The sequence below is a fragment of the Pungitius pungitius genome, chromosome 20, assembly GCF_949316345.1.
Source record: "Pungitius pungitius chromosome 20, fPunPun2.1, whole genome shotgun sequence".
Lineage (NCBI taxonomy): Eukaryota > Metazoa > Chordata > Actinopteri > Perciformes > Gasterosteidae > Pungitius > Pungitius pungitius.
In genome coordinates, this window is record NC_084919.1 from 3,820,188 (window position 1) to 3,836,464 (window position 16,277).

The 16,277-nt window shown below is 46.4% G+C and overlaps 1 protein-coding gene across 1 annotated transcript in view; it reads left to right on the forward strand.

Moving 5' to 3' along the window:
* The first annotated feature begins 7,514 nt into the window (after positions 1-7,514).
* jag2b (jagged canonical Notch ligand 2b) overlaps positions 7,515-16,277 on the forward strand; it is a 30,342-nt gene continuing 21,579 nt past the window's right edge. Inside the window, 3 exon segments of the mRNA XM_037449394.2 lie at positions 7,515-8,021; positions 8,670-8,714; positions 8,716-8,991. Of these exon segments, the coding sequence (XP_037305291.2) occupies positions 7,953-8,021; positions 8,670-8,714; positions 8,716-8,991 (390 nt within the window). The 5' untranslated portion in view covers positions 7,515-7,952.

Consider the following 16,277-nt stretch of genomic DNA (forward strand, 5'->3'; position numbering starts at 1 on the left):
TATTAAAAGTGTATACTCATTGTGGGCAGTGTTTAAAGTAATGTTTCAATTTTGTTAATTTATTACCTAAATGTTAAAATATTCAAACTTTTAAAACATGACACTTGGTACAAACATACAGTATATATTTAAATATAATACTTTGCATGTGCACTAACTGTGTTGGATTAAACTGCATTAAGTTGAAATAAAATGGGTTCAATGCCCAAAATGACATTTTTTCTTTTCCTGTAATTATTATATTATATGCCCGCAAACTTATTTTGGGAGAATGTCACAATCGCTACACTGCAGACTGGGTAGGATACAGGCCAAAATGGTAATTGTGACCTCTGAGTCATTTTGTAAACTGTATGAACTTTTAGAATTGGTATTTAAAACACTATAATCGCAGATATAGGTGTTTATAATGAATGTAATGCATGTATGTCAAAAAAAAGTCGCTGAACAAAACATACATTGCCAAGTTCTTATATCTTTATATTGTCTGTAAACTGTTGCATGAAAAAATGTGAGTTACCTGCTGCTTACATGAATCCGTCAGCAGCAGCTCACTGATGCGCATCGTCTCTCTAACAACGTCATGCTGATCAGAGATCAGCCGACCTGACGCTGATGGGATCCCTGATTGATGGTTTCCCAGAAATGAAAGCAAAGTTCTCTTATTTAGAGAGAGAGAGAGGAATTTTGCGCTGAGAGGATTTTATTGAGTGTCGCGTGTTTATAAGAGTGTAAAAAAATAAATAATACATTTTATTTGTAATGCACTTTTCATTCAAAACAGTCTCAAAGTGCCACCGCCAGTAAAAAAAAAAACGTATCACTAACTACAGTAAAAATAGAGGTAGCTGACAGTGATTTAACAGTCAAAAACGTGTCGTTAAACTACATTCATTGTTACAAAAATAAAACTCCTCACATCGTCAAACAGTCATCTTTTTATCTTCAACAATCAACCCGCGTTGTATTACTTAATTGTTGAAACGCTTCCGTCAACGGGGGCTTTCTATATATCGTTTTTCTGCTTTTATAAAGGCCACAATTGTGTTGCCCTCTTAAAAGCATGTTGCTAGGATACGAATGGCAGCGGGTCACGGCGAATACTCCCTCCCACATTACTATCAAACCACTACTCTGCTGATATTTTTCCCCCAGCCATAAAGCCCAACTGTAACACACATCCGACTACGTGCCGGACAATCCTTTCTTCCGTTCTGCATGTATCCTTTGAGCTTTGTTGTCAGCTCGTTGGATCAAGTTGCTCCAAATAGGTTCGGTTGTTCACGCACCTGAACGTACACCCGAGTGTGCATACGTACTGCATACTCATTAAATTGCAGCGCACAATGCCCTCTAAATTATCAATGGAGTGTGCCATTACCAGCGGGGCCCGTGTTCACTGAAGCAAAGTCAAGCGAGACGTCCTCCCCCTGCGCCCCACGACCTCAGCGCTTCTTAGCTTGAGCGCCTGCGTGGCCTGGCACGAACTCCATGCTTCTATGAGTATTCCATCGGGATTGTGTTGATGACCAGCGTTGTCTGTGAACGCGTACGGCTGGATAAATGGCCGCTTTAGGTCGGCTCCCCGTCGCTCCCGTGATGTAACTGGACACACGGGGGGGGGGGCGGGCCCTGTTGTCCAGAGACCATCTGGATGTGTGTCACCAGATGGATTACCTCGCCTCTCTCTCTCTCTCTCTCTCTCTCTCTCTGAAATGCGGGTCCGTTCACAGGTGGGTTGAATAAAACCTCCTCTCCTTTTGAAGGCCGAGACGAGGTCCAGCGATGCGGTGAGGAGACACTGATGTGCACACTGCGACGCGCTGGGATGCAAATGAGGCCCTACACATTTGGGAAGGAGGTGATGACACCAGCAGTGTTGATGTACTGTAACTTTGTACTTTTTATACTCCTAATACACTGAACAGATCCCCTGACACAACTGGGGACTAAATGCCTTGCTTAAAGGCACAGCGTCGCAATTTACACCTCCTCAAGTTCTGTACTCAAGTACCTAACCCAGTATATTAGTTAGACCAGCTGTCCCTTTAACAGCTGAAAGTCGTGCAGGGTTATACTATATACGATTTTATAAATGGACCATTCCGCTTGGTGAGTACTCTTACTTTTGGTTCTTTAAGTAGATGTTTGCCAATACTTTTACTTATTTAGGATTTTGAATTAAACACGTTTACATCAAAACGTTTGGATTTGTGACGAACCGTTGACGCCTCAAATCCTCACAAAATACATCATTAGTCCATTCCTTCCACAACAGCATACAGGAGTTACTGAAACATCATCATTCATGGTAAACAATAATCCATTTTAACCTTTGTCATGGTTTGACGTATAGCTAAAAGAATCCACGGTTTACTGACGGTGGGAAACAAACAACCACCAAGGATTGCATGGATCCGCCCGGCCTGCCTCTGTGTGTGGACCCCATGGCACGATGACAACGTCACGTCGCTTCCTCTCTTGCTCGTAATTCAAAAGCAACTCGCATCGTTCATTGGAAAATCGTCTCCTTTTAAAGAAGGAGAAATGTCCGGCGCGCTTGATGCAACTCTTAGTCACCGGTGTCGGATAAAGTATGTCAATCTGTCTCTATGATTTCAAAGATCCGAAAAGGTAATTCATCATTTCTTATTGACGTTATCATCAAAAACCTACACTTGAAATGACTACAAGATCTGCTTCTCTTCTGCTCTCAGCTGCTCGGGCATCGAGGTCGTGACCTTGGCTTAACGTGGCATTGTGCTTTAGAGGAAGGACAGAGGTGACGACTGGTTCAAACCTGATGGATGTGACAGGAGCCAGGTGAATGCCCGCAACTTGTATTTAAAGGGCTGAAATCAAGCTGGCCATAAAAGTTCTTTTGCTCTTTTTTTTCTCTCTTCCCACAGCGTCGTGAGGCCTTATCAGTGACTTGTATTTACGAGGTCCGGGGGCCTGGGCATGCTGGGGTGGATTGGGGGGGGGTTTAAGGGAAAGTCTACCTTTTTAGATATCTCCAGATGTGAACGTTTTCTTATCTGCAATGTTTACACTGACGAGAGCGCATGGCCTCTTTGTTCAGTGATTCATGGGAGGAAGCACGGCAGGCAGCATTTTGGAGATCTGAGCTTCATATATCCCATCTCCCTACAGTTCGGTGATAGTGGAGGGGAGGAAAATGTTCTGGAAGTAATCACTGACTGGCAGTTTTTACAATGATCAACCGTTCATTTTGTCGGGGACTGTCACTGCAAGAGTTAGTTAGCAGGAAAATCCAGACGCACAGCACGACGTGTCGTTAACTGGCCCAACAGGTTAAGATTGTAACCGTGGCTTTTCCCCATTTTCAAATGTGTGTGTGTGTGTGTGTGTGTGTCGACTGTTTCCGCGTTTTGCCACTGCTATTGAAACCCAGCTATGCGTTTCCAGTTGGTTTGAAAACGTCGGTCACTTTTCCTCTTCAAGCAAACACTTGACATGTCACACGTGAAATCTGAGCTCTCCGCGTGAGAAAAGATGAATGCGTGGAGCGCTATCAGCAGAGCGCGGCATAAGGGTGTGATTAAAGGGCACCGCGGTGTCAGTGGGTACTAGCATGTCTCGTCTTATCGCAGCGGAAATGCACTTTCCACACACTAGAAAACTCAGTCAGCCATGGGAACGGAAGTGAAAAGTGGATTAAAGTTATTATCTTTATTGCGTTTAAAAAAAAAAAAAAAATCAAAAAATCACTTATTATTCATAACAACTGAGTCACTGAAGGACGAATGTCAAAAGGAACTTTTTATTTGGGACATCAAGTATGCGCTATGCTTTGTGTTCCGGTCATGGAGGCACTGTTGCATTGTGGGACAAATGTCCCACTTTACGCCACATCATCAACAGTTTCCCTCGCTGATGAGCTGCATTTGCTAATGTTCAGCGTCAGTTTTGGGGCGAAAGCGCCACCGAAAGTGATTGTCAAATGAGGTGAGACCAGGAGTCCAATTGGTTTAACTCTGAAAACATAATCTTGTATTCTTTTGTTGTTTAAGCTTTCATTTTCATCAAAAATGGCAGGAAATCAATACATGGATTGTGGTCATTTTCACGTCTATATACTGTAGTATATTAAGATGCATCTGCTTAATCTGGATATACGACTAAGGCTGCCGCTACAACTACTATTACGCTGATAACTGCAACTATTAATGCTATTTAAAAACCTAGTCATTGGTTCTGGTTGAAGGCTGCTCTGCTTCTAGGGGAAGGGTATAGCCTGGCAAACAAGTTGGGTCAATCATGATGAACCACAGAGGTTGAATATGAGCTCATTAATTATTCAAAGCCCTTTTTAAAAAAGACGTGTGCATTTGAATTAATCCACGAGGGGAAAAGACTGCTGTTTAACATTGCTGTTTGTGTATGGTCCATGTGGCACAACCTCCAAAATATTTCTACGAGATGCATGGATCCATCTGCAGTGAAAAAAAAACAAAACCTTACAGATACAGAATTGAGGGTAAATTGGGTATTTTACCTCAGCAAATGAGCATCTTCTCAGCAGCCAGTTTGGGGAGATAGTTATTAGAGCTGGATGGAAAACAGCGTGTCTCAACCTTGACCCATCCTGCCCCCCTCCCCCCCCCCCCCCCCCCGACGCACACACCGAGTCCCCCCAAAAGATGCTTAAAGATAAAAGAGATCCACCCGTCAGCCGTATGTACAGAAGAGCGCAGATCTGAAAGAAGAAAAGCCATGAAAAATGGATGAGGAGAAGAAATCCTCTTCACCTCCCCCCCCCCCCCCTAGAGGCTGGCAAACCCCCTACAGCGCTCCCACTCATAATCCCTTCTCCTCCTGCGCACACACACACACACACACACACGTAGGCAAACAGGAGGACAAGGTAGGCACACAGCACCCGAGGCCCTTTGGGGAGGTGTTTTGGAGCCCCGTTGGGCGAGTGTGAGTCTATGAAGAGCTGAAGCACGGCTTGTTGAAGTATATATCCTATCTGGTTGCCATGTTAGAGCCGTGAAGGCAAAGCGTCGTAGAGGTAAAAGCGCGGGGGGTGGGGGGGGTGGTATCCGCTGGGGGAATCACTCGCGTCGTGGAGAACAGACGCTTGGAAACTCGATTTGTCACCGTTTCAATTTCAAGGCTCAAATTAGTAAATGATTTAAGTCTAAAGGCTTTTACACACACACGTTTCCATTTTGACCTGGAAACTATCCCGGGGTAAGCAGTGAATGTTTTTAAGTAGCTGGCGCTGAAGTCTACAGCTACGCCGTGAGGCTGTACTTTTAGTGCTGAATGCTAATGCCGGTATGCTAATATCCTCCCAATGACGATGCCAGCACGTAGATGCTCAGCAGGTGTAATGTTGTAACATGTTCACCGCCTTAGTTCATTGTGTTTGCATGGTCACGTTTGCGTATTAGCACATGGGCTAGAACCCCCCCCCCCCCCCCCCGCAGGATCACCATATGAATTCCAATCCATCCAGAGGGGGGACATTCATGTCTGTACTATACATGTTGGGCCTATCCATCCAATAGCTGACAAGTCGTTTCACAAAAAAAAAAACTACAATATTTCAACCCCATTGTGGCGCTGCATCAATTGTCAAAGCATCACCAAAGTCCTCAGAACTCATGCGTGAAATGTCAAAGCGACCCGTCCGGCAGACGTTGGGATTATTTCGGGGACTCGACTGACCATCCACAGAGCCGCACCACTAAGTGCTGCTTTGACGCACACATGCGCGCCCGGGTTCCTTCGCCACTCAGGGGGCCCTCGACGAGGTGTGAGCCAACTCGAGGCCCTCGCATGTACCTTGTGACAGCGTGCGAAACGTTCCAGTCGAAGCGGCTGCAGCGGCTCAGGCTGTCGGCGGCCTCCTCCGGGGGCCTGTCTGAAAGCCCCGCGTGAAGGAGACCAGGACAAGAGCGGCGTAGGGGAGGGGGAATAACGACTTGAAGTTACTTGATCCTGCTGGTTAGTAGATGTTGTGAATGGAGCTTTCATATTTTCGTTGTGATCACCATTGACCAAAATGAAGTACGATGCAACGTTTGAGTACATCACTGCTTCTGTGCATAACATTCTACTCTTTATCTGCCCGGCTCTATGGTCCTTTTCCCTGATTCTGAGTACGGGTCCACCTATAAAATAAAGTTATCTCATTTGAAACTGTCATGACTTTGTGTTGGTTATTTTTAACAATGAACCATTTGATGTGTGTATTTTCTCTTCACATTCAGACAGACGGCGGTTTCCATCCAACACTACTGAATGTAAAAAGCAATCGATAGAGCTCCAATGTGCTTGTCAGTAAACATTATTCATTTGCTGCACCTTTAATAACATCAAAGGACAAATGATGCCCAGTGGGACGGATCACCTCTGAACTCTAAATGCCTCGACATCTATTCTTCTGACGTATGGAAATGAAAAGAAACATTTCCCCTTTTTTGGGAGTAGGAAAAGGAAGATAGCAATCTTTGGTAAATGTATTACTTATTATGTGTGTTGGTCAGTTTAAGGAGAGGAGGCTCAGGCAACAAGAAGCAAGGCGCTTTTCCAATCCAAACAAGGAGGACGCTATGAACCCGGAGATCAGCTGCTTAGTGTGTGTTTGAATATGAATATGATGTATATTCTCCTCTGAATTAGTTGACAGGATAAAAACGTTTCATTTGAAAAAAACCCAGTTCCACTGGTTAGATGTCAGCTGGTTTAATAGAAGCAGGTTCCACTGGTTTGATGTCAGCTGGTTCAATAGTTCCACTGGTGCTGGACGCGCGGCCAGTAGAGGGCGCTGTGAACTGTTGGGTTGACATGAGGAGAGCTGAAGTGCTCAGTCTGGTTTACTGGACAGGTGATGGGCTTTAGGGGCAGTTTTACTTTCAGCAGCGGTTAATAGTGCACAAACAGCTGTGTTGTGTGTTGAATTGATGAATAGGAATTACGGAAGTCAATATCGTTTTTAGAGCATCATTTTAAGTTAAAGCACCTGCCTTAAGATTTCAAATGAATTTGGATATGAGCTATAAAATTAAATAAAACAGGCATCCAATGTTCCGTGTAAACTGTTGATTTAATGTCAACCGTAATCATGTTATCATGATCAAATCACATGTCAGCCACCGGAAATTTGAAGGACTATATATTTTTTTAAAGGATCGCTGATGAAGTCATGACGCCTGACATTTCAAAATGAATGAAAACATATTTTTATAGCAACCAGTCATCCACATTTGTCCCTGCATGGCTGTAATTAAATTCAAGGCGGCGCCGACGAGATCCTCATTTGAAATAATAGCCCGGCTCGTCGTAATAGCTGTGCGTGCGCGTTTAATTAAAGTAGACCCCCCCTCTCCCCCCCTCTCCCTCCTCTTTGTTCGCATGCTGTAACGCGGCCTGTCCGAATAATGAAGCGGAATACAAACCCCACCACAATTCAAGTTTTTTGGAGGAGGAGGTGGAGGAGGGTTGGGGTGTAGTATACTATTGTCCGCCCCTTAATCCGGTTGGCTCAGAGACTGCCCGCAGGCCAATTTGTAAGTGGTTTGCGGAGCTGCCAATCAAAGCAGACATCCTCTCCTCAGGCTGTGTGGCGACGGAACATCTCAGTTGCTGTGTGGAGAGATTTGACGGAGGGACACTCCTGTACATGGACCATCACTGCGCTGCAATCCGCCGCCGCCTGCTCACACACACGCACACACGCGCGCGCACATACGCACACAAACACGCACACGCGCACCCTCGCACGCACGCCATGCCTCGCTGAAATCAGGACGTACACGGCGAAGAAAACACGCATGTGAATATTTTTATTTTTGCATGTCACGAGAGGAGGAACTGGTCGCCGGCTCCGCGGCTGTTTGTCTTTTCTCATCGCTTAACCCCCCCCCACCCCCGGCTCCCCCCCCCCCCCCCGTATGTCACTCTAATTAATCGGAGGCATGTGGAATCGCACCAGGATTAGGAACCGCTTCCCGATAGTGTGTCTGCTGTTGACGTTATGGACGGAGGTAAGAAGGCTCTTATTTGATTCCTAAATGAAAATAATGAATTAATGAAATGCATGCTGAATTAAAAATTGCAAATGTCAAAAGTTGGTGGGCGTGGGCAGATGAGCCTATTCGCTCTCCGGCGTTGAATATTCGCCTCACACGAATCGATAATTGAATTACGTAGCCGTCAGTAGTGCCGCATGTGATCATGTTACCATGAAAAGACAGAAGTCAGACGAATTAATATGGGCTTCTCTCCAATGTATGTTACAATCCTGAGAGCTCTGTACGTGTGGGGTTTTTTTGGGGGGGGGGGGATTAGGCCTGAACCAAGAAGTTGTAAATTGCGTTGCATCAATTGACTGCTGCACCGGTTCATTTGCTTCCATCAGAGTACCGTGTTAGTCTGAAATCCCCCAGCTTGCTACTATAGGCTGTTCACGTGCTCCATTCATGATGCAACACATTCCCTCGGAACGTCCATCCGATCTAAATATCCTTAAAATAAAAAATACATTTTGAATTGGGAGTCGGACACTTCTTGGCCACTTGCGTCCGTTTTACGCACCAATCGTATCCACCACAAACCATGCTGCAGCCTGTAAATACATGTAGGCCTGTGTTTAAATTGGGGTCCCCCCCTTCCTCCCTTCCTCCTCACCAAAGGTGTCCCAGTCAACCGGCTATTTCGAGCTGCAGCTGATCACCGTGGGCGAATGTAAACGGCGAGCTGGCGGACGGGGAGTGCTGCGACGGCCCCAGGAGCCCCTCGGACCTGCGCTGCACTCGAGACGAGTGCGACACTTACTTCAAGATCTGCCTCAAAGAGTTCCAGATGGAGGTCTCCACCGGCGGCGCGTGCACCTTCGGGGCTGGATCTACGCAGGTTCTCGGTGGAAATACGTTTTCTTTTGCGAGCACAACGAATAACCCGAATAAAATCGACGAAGCGCGCAAAATTCGGATCCCGTTCCAGTTCGCGTGGCCGGTGAGTTTCTCGAAATTTCTTGCTTCAGTATTTTCAAGTCTACAAGAGTGTTTCCTGGCACGGTTGTTCTCTGGAGGGGGGGCGTAAACTGCTTGAAATTGAAGGTTCACTTTGTCATAAATGTGTACACATGCCTGAGGAAAAGCACCATGAAACAATTGAAGGCTTTGAACCCATTCTGCACCCGTCCAGCACCTCACAGAAGTATTGATCTGGATAAAAGTTAATCATTTCCTTGTCAAGGCAAACCTAAGTCTACAGGGAACCTGAAACTAGTCTGCCATATTATGGATTTCATCATATATTCAAAATGACCCATTACATTAAAAAAAAAAAATCCCAAAGTAAATTTTGCTATTATTTTAAGACAAAGAAAAGCAATTATTAACATTGTGACGCCCAGGAACCATCAGATTTTTGTCACTAATGCTTAAAGAAAAGGGTTCTTTAACAAATTGACAAGTTATCGCAGCCCCAATTGCAGCAATCTTCTGCTGCAGGACACTACAGTACGAGGCTGGACAGGGATGAACTATTTCCACCGAAAAACCTTGTTCTGGGTCGTGAGTTTGTGTGTGTGTGTGTGCCTTTTGCATGGAGGATAGACCTTGCTAAAGGGGGGGGGGGGGGGGGGGGGTTCTTGGCGGCACCCCATACAGCATTGACACGCATCACAAACGATTGGACGCGTGACAAGGATCCCATTACAGCTACAGTGGTTCGCCGTGTCGATCTGGGTCATCTTTTAACGTTGACATGATATGTGGGGGGGGGGGGGGGGGGGGGGTGTTGGGTTTATTCTAATCAACCAGCCTGCACCTGCCAAGGCCATGATGGGGGTAATTAGACTGGGGGGGGGGGGGCATGCTTTTGATACGTAGACCCGCATCGTGCTCACGTGGAGAAATGCTTACGGCCTGTTGTTGTTGTCGAGTTCGTCCATGTGACGTTTGGCTGAATCACTTAAGATGTCTGTCTGTTTGGGGCCTCGGATGCAGTCCGTCTGTTGGAATTCGGGTTTCGTTCACACTTGGAGGAAATACTGCCCGCCGCCGCCGCTTGCTTCACGACTCATCGGCGCAGTAAGAGCTGACTAAGTGTTGTTGAAATGGTTTGTGCTTTTCTGGACTCGTGTACTGCGACAGCAGCAGGTGCGGCCTGGCCCGTAGGTGTTGGGTTTGGATTTCTCTTTTCTAATGGAGTGAAAATCCCGCGGCGGTGCGACGCGTTTCGACGCCTGCGGGCCGTGGTTGGGCTGGTTTTTGACGCCTCTCTTCCCTCCTCCGTACTCCACGGCTTTTTAGTCCCCTGCTGTGGGCGCCAGGTGGCCCCTGGTGGCCCCTCCAGGGCAATTAAGCTCTTGTGATGGCTGATGTGAAAGGCACAAAAATGCGCTGGGCTAGAGCTGAAGCAGAGAGCATACTTTTACTTGTTTTGTCTGAGAGGAAGTCACTCCAATTATGACCTCTGGCTCTCGATGCCATCAGGTTTTAGTGAATCTATTGTAAGTGGTTTGGTAGTGTTTTTAGGAATTGTGCTATTCGTGATGTAGTGGTGGTAAAAAAAGGAACTCGACCTATATGTGAAGGGGTCGGCTGTTGTGCAGCTGCCTTTTTAGGAATGGAAATGTTGATGGATAGGAAAAAGTAATGTTTTGACTCTTATCAATTAATCAAATGGCCATCATTTTGTAGTTCCAGCTCCTTAGTTCTTTTTTAAATTTTAAAGGTAAATTCTGAGCTTCCTTTTCCCCCTTCTCTTTTCTGTAATTTCTGTACATATCATTCATCAATGAATTCAAACAAATTTAAAAGGGTGTCAAAAGCCTGAATTAGATTCTTCTAAACATTTGTCTCCTGTGTTGGAGAACTAAATATCTCTGGCTTTTAAAGAAAAGCTGATCAAAATAGTCCATATGATGAGAAGCTCTTTCTTCTGAAAGCTTGTCATGTTTTCGTGGCCTTTAAGTGTTGAATGCATCACATGTTTGATCCAGTTTTGGGTCTTTGGTGCACTTAATGACCTCAGGGCTTCCTGCTGCGGTTTTATAATGAAATCTTTGGCCTTTGCAAAATGACCAGACCATTCTTGTGTGTGTGTGTTTTTTTTTTTTTTTTAAGCTTCGGGGAGAAATTGCAAAGGTGTGATTTCACACGGTAAAAGCCACCTATTTAATGAGGGAGGCTTTTGTTTAGACCATCAGGGGCGGGTGCAGGGGGGGGCCGGGTTAGGGCCAACATTCGGCTACCCGAGGCGACACCACAGCTGCATGCATGAAGTGCCACTCAATCTACCGTTTACGCATCGCGTGGATAATGAACCGGTGGATTGTCTCTCATTGGACTCATTGACTGTCACCTCGACGGCAGAGGTGACGAGGGCTATTCTGGTGCGTGTTTTTTCTGTTAAGTGGCCCGGGGCTGATAACGGGCGCTCTATTCCGGTGCCAGATGTCACTACGAGCCCGCGGGGGGTCACTTGCGGTGGCGTTGTCGCTTTTCCCTCCGCTGCAGAAACAAAGATGCAGTGTACTGCGGGCCCGTGTCATCTGGCCAACTGCCCGTTTCGATGAAAGAATGCAGGAATTATTTTACTCCAGTTTCTTCAGTGGGAACAAGTTTTAAAGCAGCAATGGGTTAAATATCTCTCCTACAGAACAGTGATTCAAGTGCACCGTGAAATCCTGAGCTGCGACAATACTGAAGCGTTTTCAAGTGTTTGAACAGTCCCTTGTCAAATTCTCCAAGAGCCCGTTTCGTCTTTCCGGTCGAGTGTCGAGCTGTAACAGTTACACTCCTCCTGCATTTCTGGGAATGGCCTCTCGTGTGAAGACTCGGATATCATCTCGGCCCAGCTATTATCACACCAGTGGGATGCAGTCGTTGGCTAATATTGCTCTGATTGCATGATGCTTATCTATTCTATGTCCTCCACGCCTTGCCAGCAAAAAGACTATTGATGCCGCCCGCCTCTTGAGTTCAGCCTGCACTCGGTGTGCACACTCAAAGTGTACCTTTTTTAAAACTTATTTCATAGCGAGCCAGGCTCGTAAATTCTACATTTCCACTATGTATGCTAAGCTAGGCTAATCCCTTTATTTGCTTCATAGCTTATGCACGTAAGGCAGAGCCCCTATCGATCTCCGAAAGAAAAGAAAATGGTGTGTTTCTGCTATTGTAAGTCAGAATTCATTTTTTGTTGTTGTTTTTTTTTTACCGTCTGGACTGTAGCAGGTCGTTACTGTACCTCGTTTGGCCTGTCTGCGTTTCCATTTTGTCAGTCGATGCTGTGTTTGCACTTCAGGAGAGAGACCCGTCTTACTTCCATTTGGCCACTAATGAAATTGCCGGTGGAATTTCTTGCCCCTCCCTCCCTCCCTCCCTCCCCGGCCCTCAGCTACATTAGCCGGACGTCCGTTGGATGCGAGCCTGCCTGTAACTGTATCCGCTCTGAGCTTGCATGTGTACTTCCCTCTGCTGGTAAATAGACGGGACGGCGCTGACCCCCGCAGAACCGAGGCCACCAGCTGATCCTCGGGATGGATTCCACCTCCACGTTCCTGCAAAAAATAACACTCGGCGTGTGTGTGTGTGTGTGTGTGTCTGTGTGTCGGTGTGCGTTTGCTCCGTGGCTCGTGCCCTCCCTCGTGTTGCGCGCTGATCCGCTGCGAGTGGGCGGTGTAGACCGTCTTCGTTCTGGGCGACGGGTTGATCTGCACAGACCTGCTCCAGTTTGTTTCTCTTGGAACAAACCCCAACCATTTAAGTAGTTTGGGCTCAGCGTTGTGTTACCACGTGTGTTAACTGAGCTGTCATACTTTTTGTGCTACTGTCAGGCAGTGTTCTGCATGTTTTCCTTTGTATAAATGTCTCAGGTGCACAGATGCATTTTTCACCATTTGTTATTCGTAGAGAGGTCCACGTTCATCTGTTTGTGATAAAGGCCTTTTCGGTGGCCTACTAATTAACTTCTCTGTGGATGCACACATGCTCGTACAACGCGAGGCTAACTCGGGCTGCCATGGTTAGCCGCACCTGACGCAGAGCTGTTGCTAGGAGACGCCTACATCGGCCTCTTGTAAACAATTGTGTTCCCTTTCTGTGGCTCCCTCCCTCCCTCCCCCCCCCCTACCCCCACCTTTTTCTCCTGCGGTCCCAGGGCTGCTGCGTGGAAAACCACTTGCATGAGCCTCACCTGTGCCTCGGCTCAGCTGTGTATTGATTTATACAATTATCACCCAGTTGGCCTGGACAAACCAGTGGTTCCTTCTGAAGCATAACGATCAACCACATGTGCACACGCGTGTGCATTGGGTGATATCTCTCTCTCTCTCTCTCTCTCTCTCTCTCTGATCCACTGACAAACGGCAGTGGTAAACGTCAGTTGAAACATTTTTATTTTCCATCCACTTTAAGAGTTCCCGTTTTGTGTATGCTGCAGGTTGGAGTCAGACGTGCTCACCCTGAACATATGCTTAACTATTGAGCAACAACTTTTTTTAATTTTAAATTCTCCCTATCACCATGTATCTCAAAAAACACTATTTTTAAGTAGCTGTGACTGGTGGAGTGGGATTTCTACACACATCCAGGGTCTCAAACACAACATCATCATGATTGGATTTCATCCTACCGACAGGGCTGTATTCAATTGTGCAAAATGTTGGTCATGGCTTTAAGTCTTTCTTGCACACGTCACCTATTTTAAAATCATCAACGGGTAGTGTTGACTGTGTGATCTGCACAGTTGCCTGGTGGAAACCCATGTGGACTGAACTCTTGTTCTGTTATTAAATGGATGTCTGTGTTAAGGTGTCACTAAGGAGGTGGCAGGGATTTCTTCTGACCACACACTGTGTTCAGTCTGTGATTCCACATGAGGCCCTCTGACTTTTTTGAGGGAAACGAAAGCAATGTGAACGTATGCTCTGTTAATGTTGTGACCTGAAATGACTAGAAACATCTGTTACCTCCTCTGATTTTAAATGGCTAACTAAGCAGTCACCTGCTTTTGGCGCTGCTGAGTAGCTGCACAATCGTGTCGTTTTTTTGTCCGCATGGATTTTTGTTTTTGCACAGTCGGTGCGTGTTGCTGTCGCCTGCTGCGTCCCCTGCCTCTTGTTAGATGAATGGTGTGCAGGTGGTACAGGCTCCTCGTGGGGGTAATTAGAGCACGCCATTACATCGGCGGTTAAGTTGCCGCTGTACTGTTGAGCCCGTTTGAAATGCTAATGGGAACCACGGCGGGAGGCGGTGCTGTTTTGAATCAGGAATTAGCTTGTTAATGTTTCTCAAGTAGGTTTGTTGCTGTAGTGGCTCTTGGACTTAATACACAGCTGAGGGAGGGAGGGGCAGATATCGAGCAACGAGGGGATGGTTTGAAGCCTTTAAGTTGTTTTGATTCTTGGCCCACGTGATGATGAAGAAATGTACCTCCATATTTGGAAACCATAGCAACCAGGCCTTCATTTTAGGGCATGAAGAACTACATAGGATATTAAATATATATATATATTTTAATTGACGTATTCCTTTTCAAGCGTGCAAGAAATTCAACTCAGCTGGGTGCATCCTTTAAAATGACCTTTTATGTGAAGTAATTTAGCGTCCGTCTGCAAATGTGTTGTTTATTTTACGTGTTGCATGCTCTTGGATCATGCTGATTAATTAGCGTCGGGTGGGGGGGGTTGTTGTGTTGAAGTGCATGGGTAATGACCCTGTTGGCATAGTAGCAGCATGTTCAATGGGCCGTGTGAGTGCACAGCCGGTGTGCACCAGTCAGCCAAACGCCTTGCCTTCAGTGCGAGGCGTTTCTCTTGGCACGCGATTTTTTGGCGAGCAACTTGTGTGGCAGCGCGCTACCCCCCCCCTCCAGCCAAGAGATGCACATCGTGAGGTCATCAACCACCACATCATGGTTGTCGTGGGGTAAATGGCGTCGGTGGGGCTTACCTTGGCTTGCAGGGACGGATCATTAACGTGCGTTTGTCCATTTTTCAAAATGAGTGACATTTTAATGCTTGGTGTTTTTGATTGAGGTGTTTATGGTCTGGCACGCCGTGAAGAGCCTTGGCTGGAGTTTAGTTCCGCACATGCAGTAATACAGTGATAGCCAACAGTCGCCGGTGTATGTTTGGGAAAGCAGAGTTTTTGGTGGGACACAGTGGATATAAAACGTATTTTTTTTAGTTTTTAAAAAAAATTAGAAATCTAATCCATCTCACTTCAACTTAAAAAAAATATATATATTGAAAGAAGTTGCTCCCTCTAACCCCTAAAAGAAAAAAAGTTCTGCCTTTGTGACATTAATCCTGTGTGACGTCCAAATCCAATTAATTGATCATCAACATTTTAAGACAAAAAGTTGTGACATTCAACACTTCATTAACATTATTCACGGGATGGGTCTGATTTTAATATAATCGCCTCACTTTGGGCAGCAAATGTCTATCGGTGCCCATTAAGAGTGCTGCTGTGTGTAGAGGCTCCCAGGTGCACACCATGCTGTTGGACCTATGCCGCACTAACCCCATTCAGCAGAGACGCCGTAGCTCGATTGCCTTTGCTGGACTCGCCCCGAGGAAAAAACAAAAAAAACGGGATGAATAGTGATGACCTCATGTCCCATCAGAAGGCAATAAATCAGGAGATGTCAGTGGGGCTGACAGGGAGGTGGCCATTTGGGCCACCTATCAATGATAGTGGAATGGAGACGGCTCCGGGTTAAAGGGTCTTCACAGGTTAGACGAGCTTATGAATTTTCTACTTAAGCGTGATAAATATTTTTTAAAATACTGCTCCTGGTAGTAATTCTCGGAGCTCAATCGACATTTTGAGGTCCTTTACTCCCCCCCCCCCCCCCCCCCAAGAGTCAATCAAACGTCAGATCCACAATGCAGACTCACCCCTCCATTGATACGGCATTGTTGGCAGACTGGGATCTCCCACGGGATTACACACCAGGCCTGGATCTCACATTCTTGGTGTTCTTCGAATGCAAACGCGCTCATCGCCCCACATGCAGAGGGCTGACCCCTCTTTTGAAAAAGAAGCGTGCAGATCCCATGCTTAGTGACCCCCAACCTGCCCCGGCTTCCACTTCCCACTAACACCTCCTTCTGTTCCCGCACCAACTTTAAAAAAACCAAAAAAAATTCCAGCCGCTCTGCTCTCACCCATGCGCCCTTCGTCCGGCGTGGGAACCTCCACCTGTGGCTCCCCCCAACCCCCCCCCCGCCCCCCCCTCCGGACTTCACCGCCTGTGTCTTCACCGCAAATGGCCTTTTG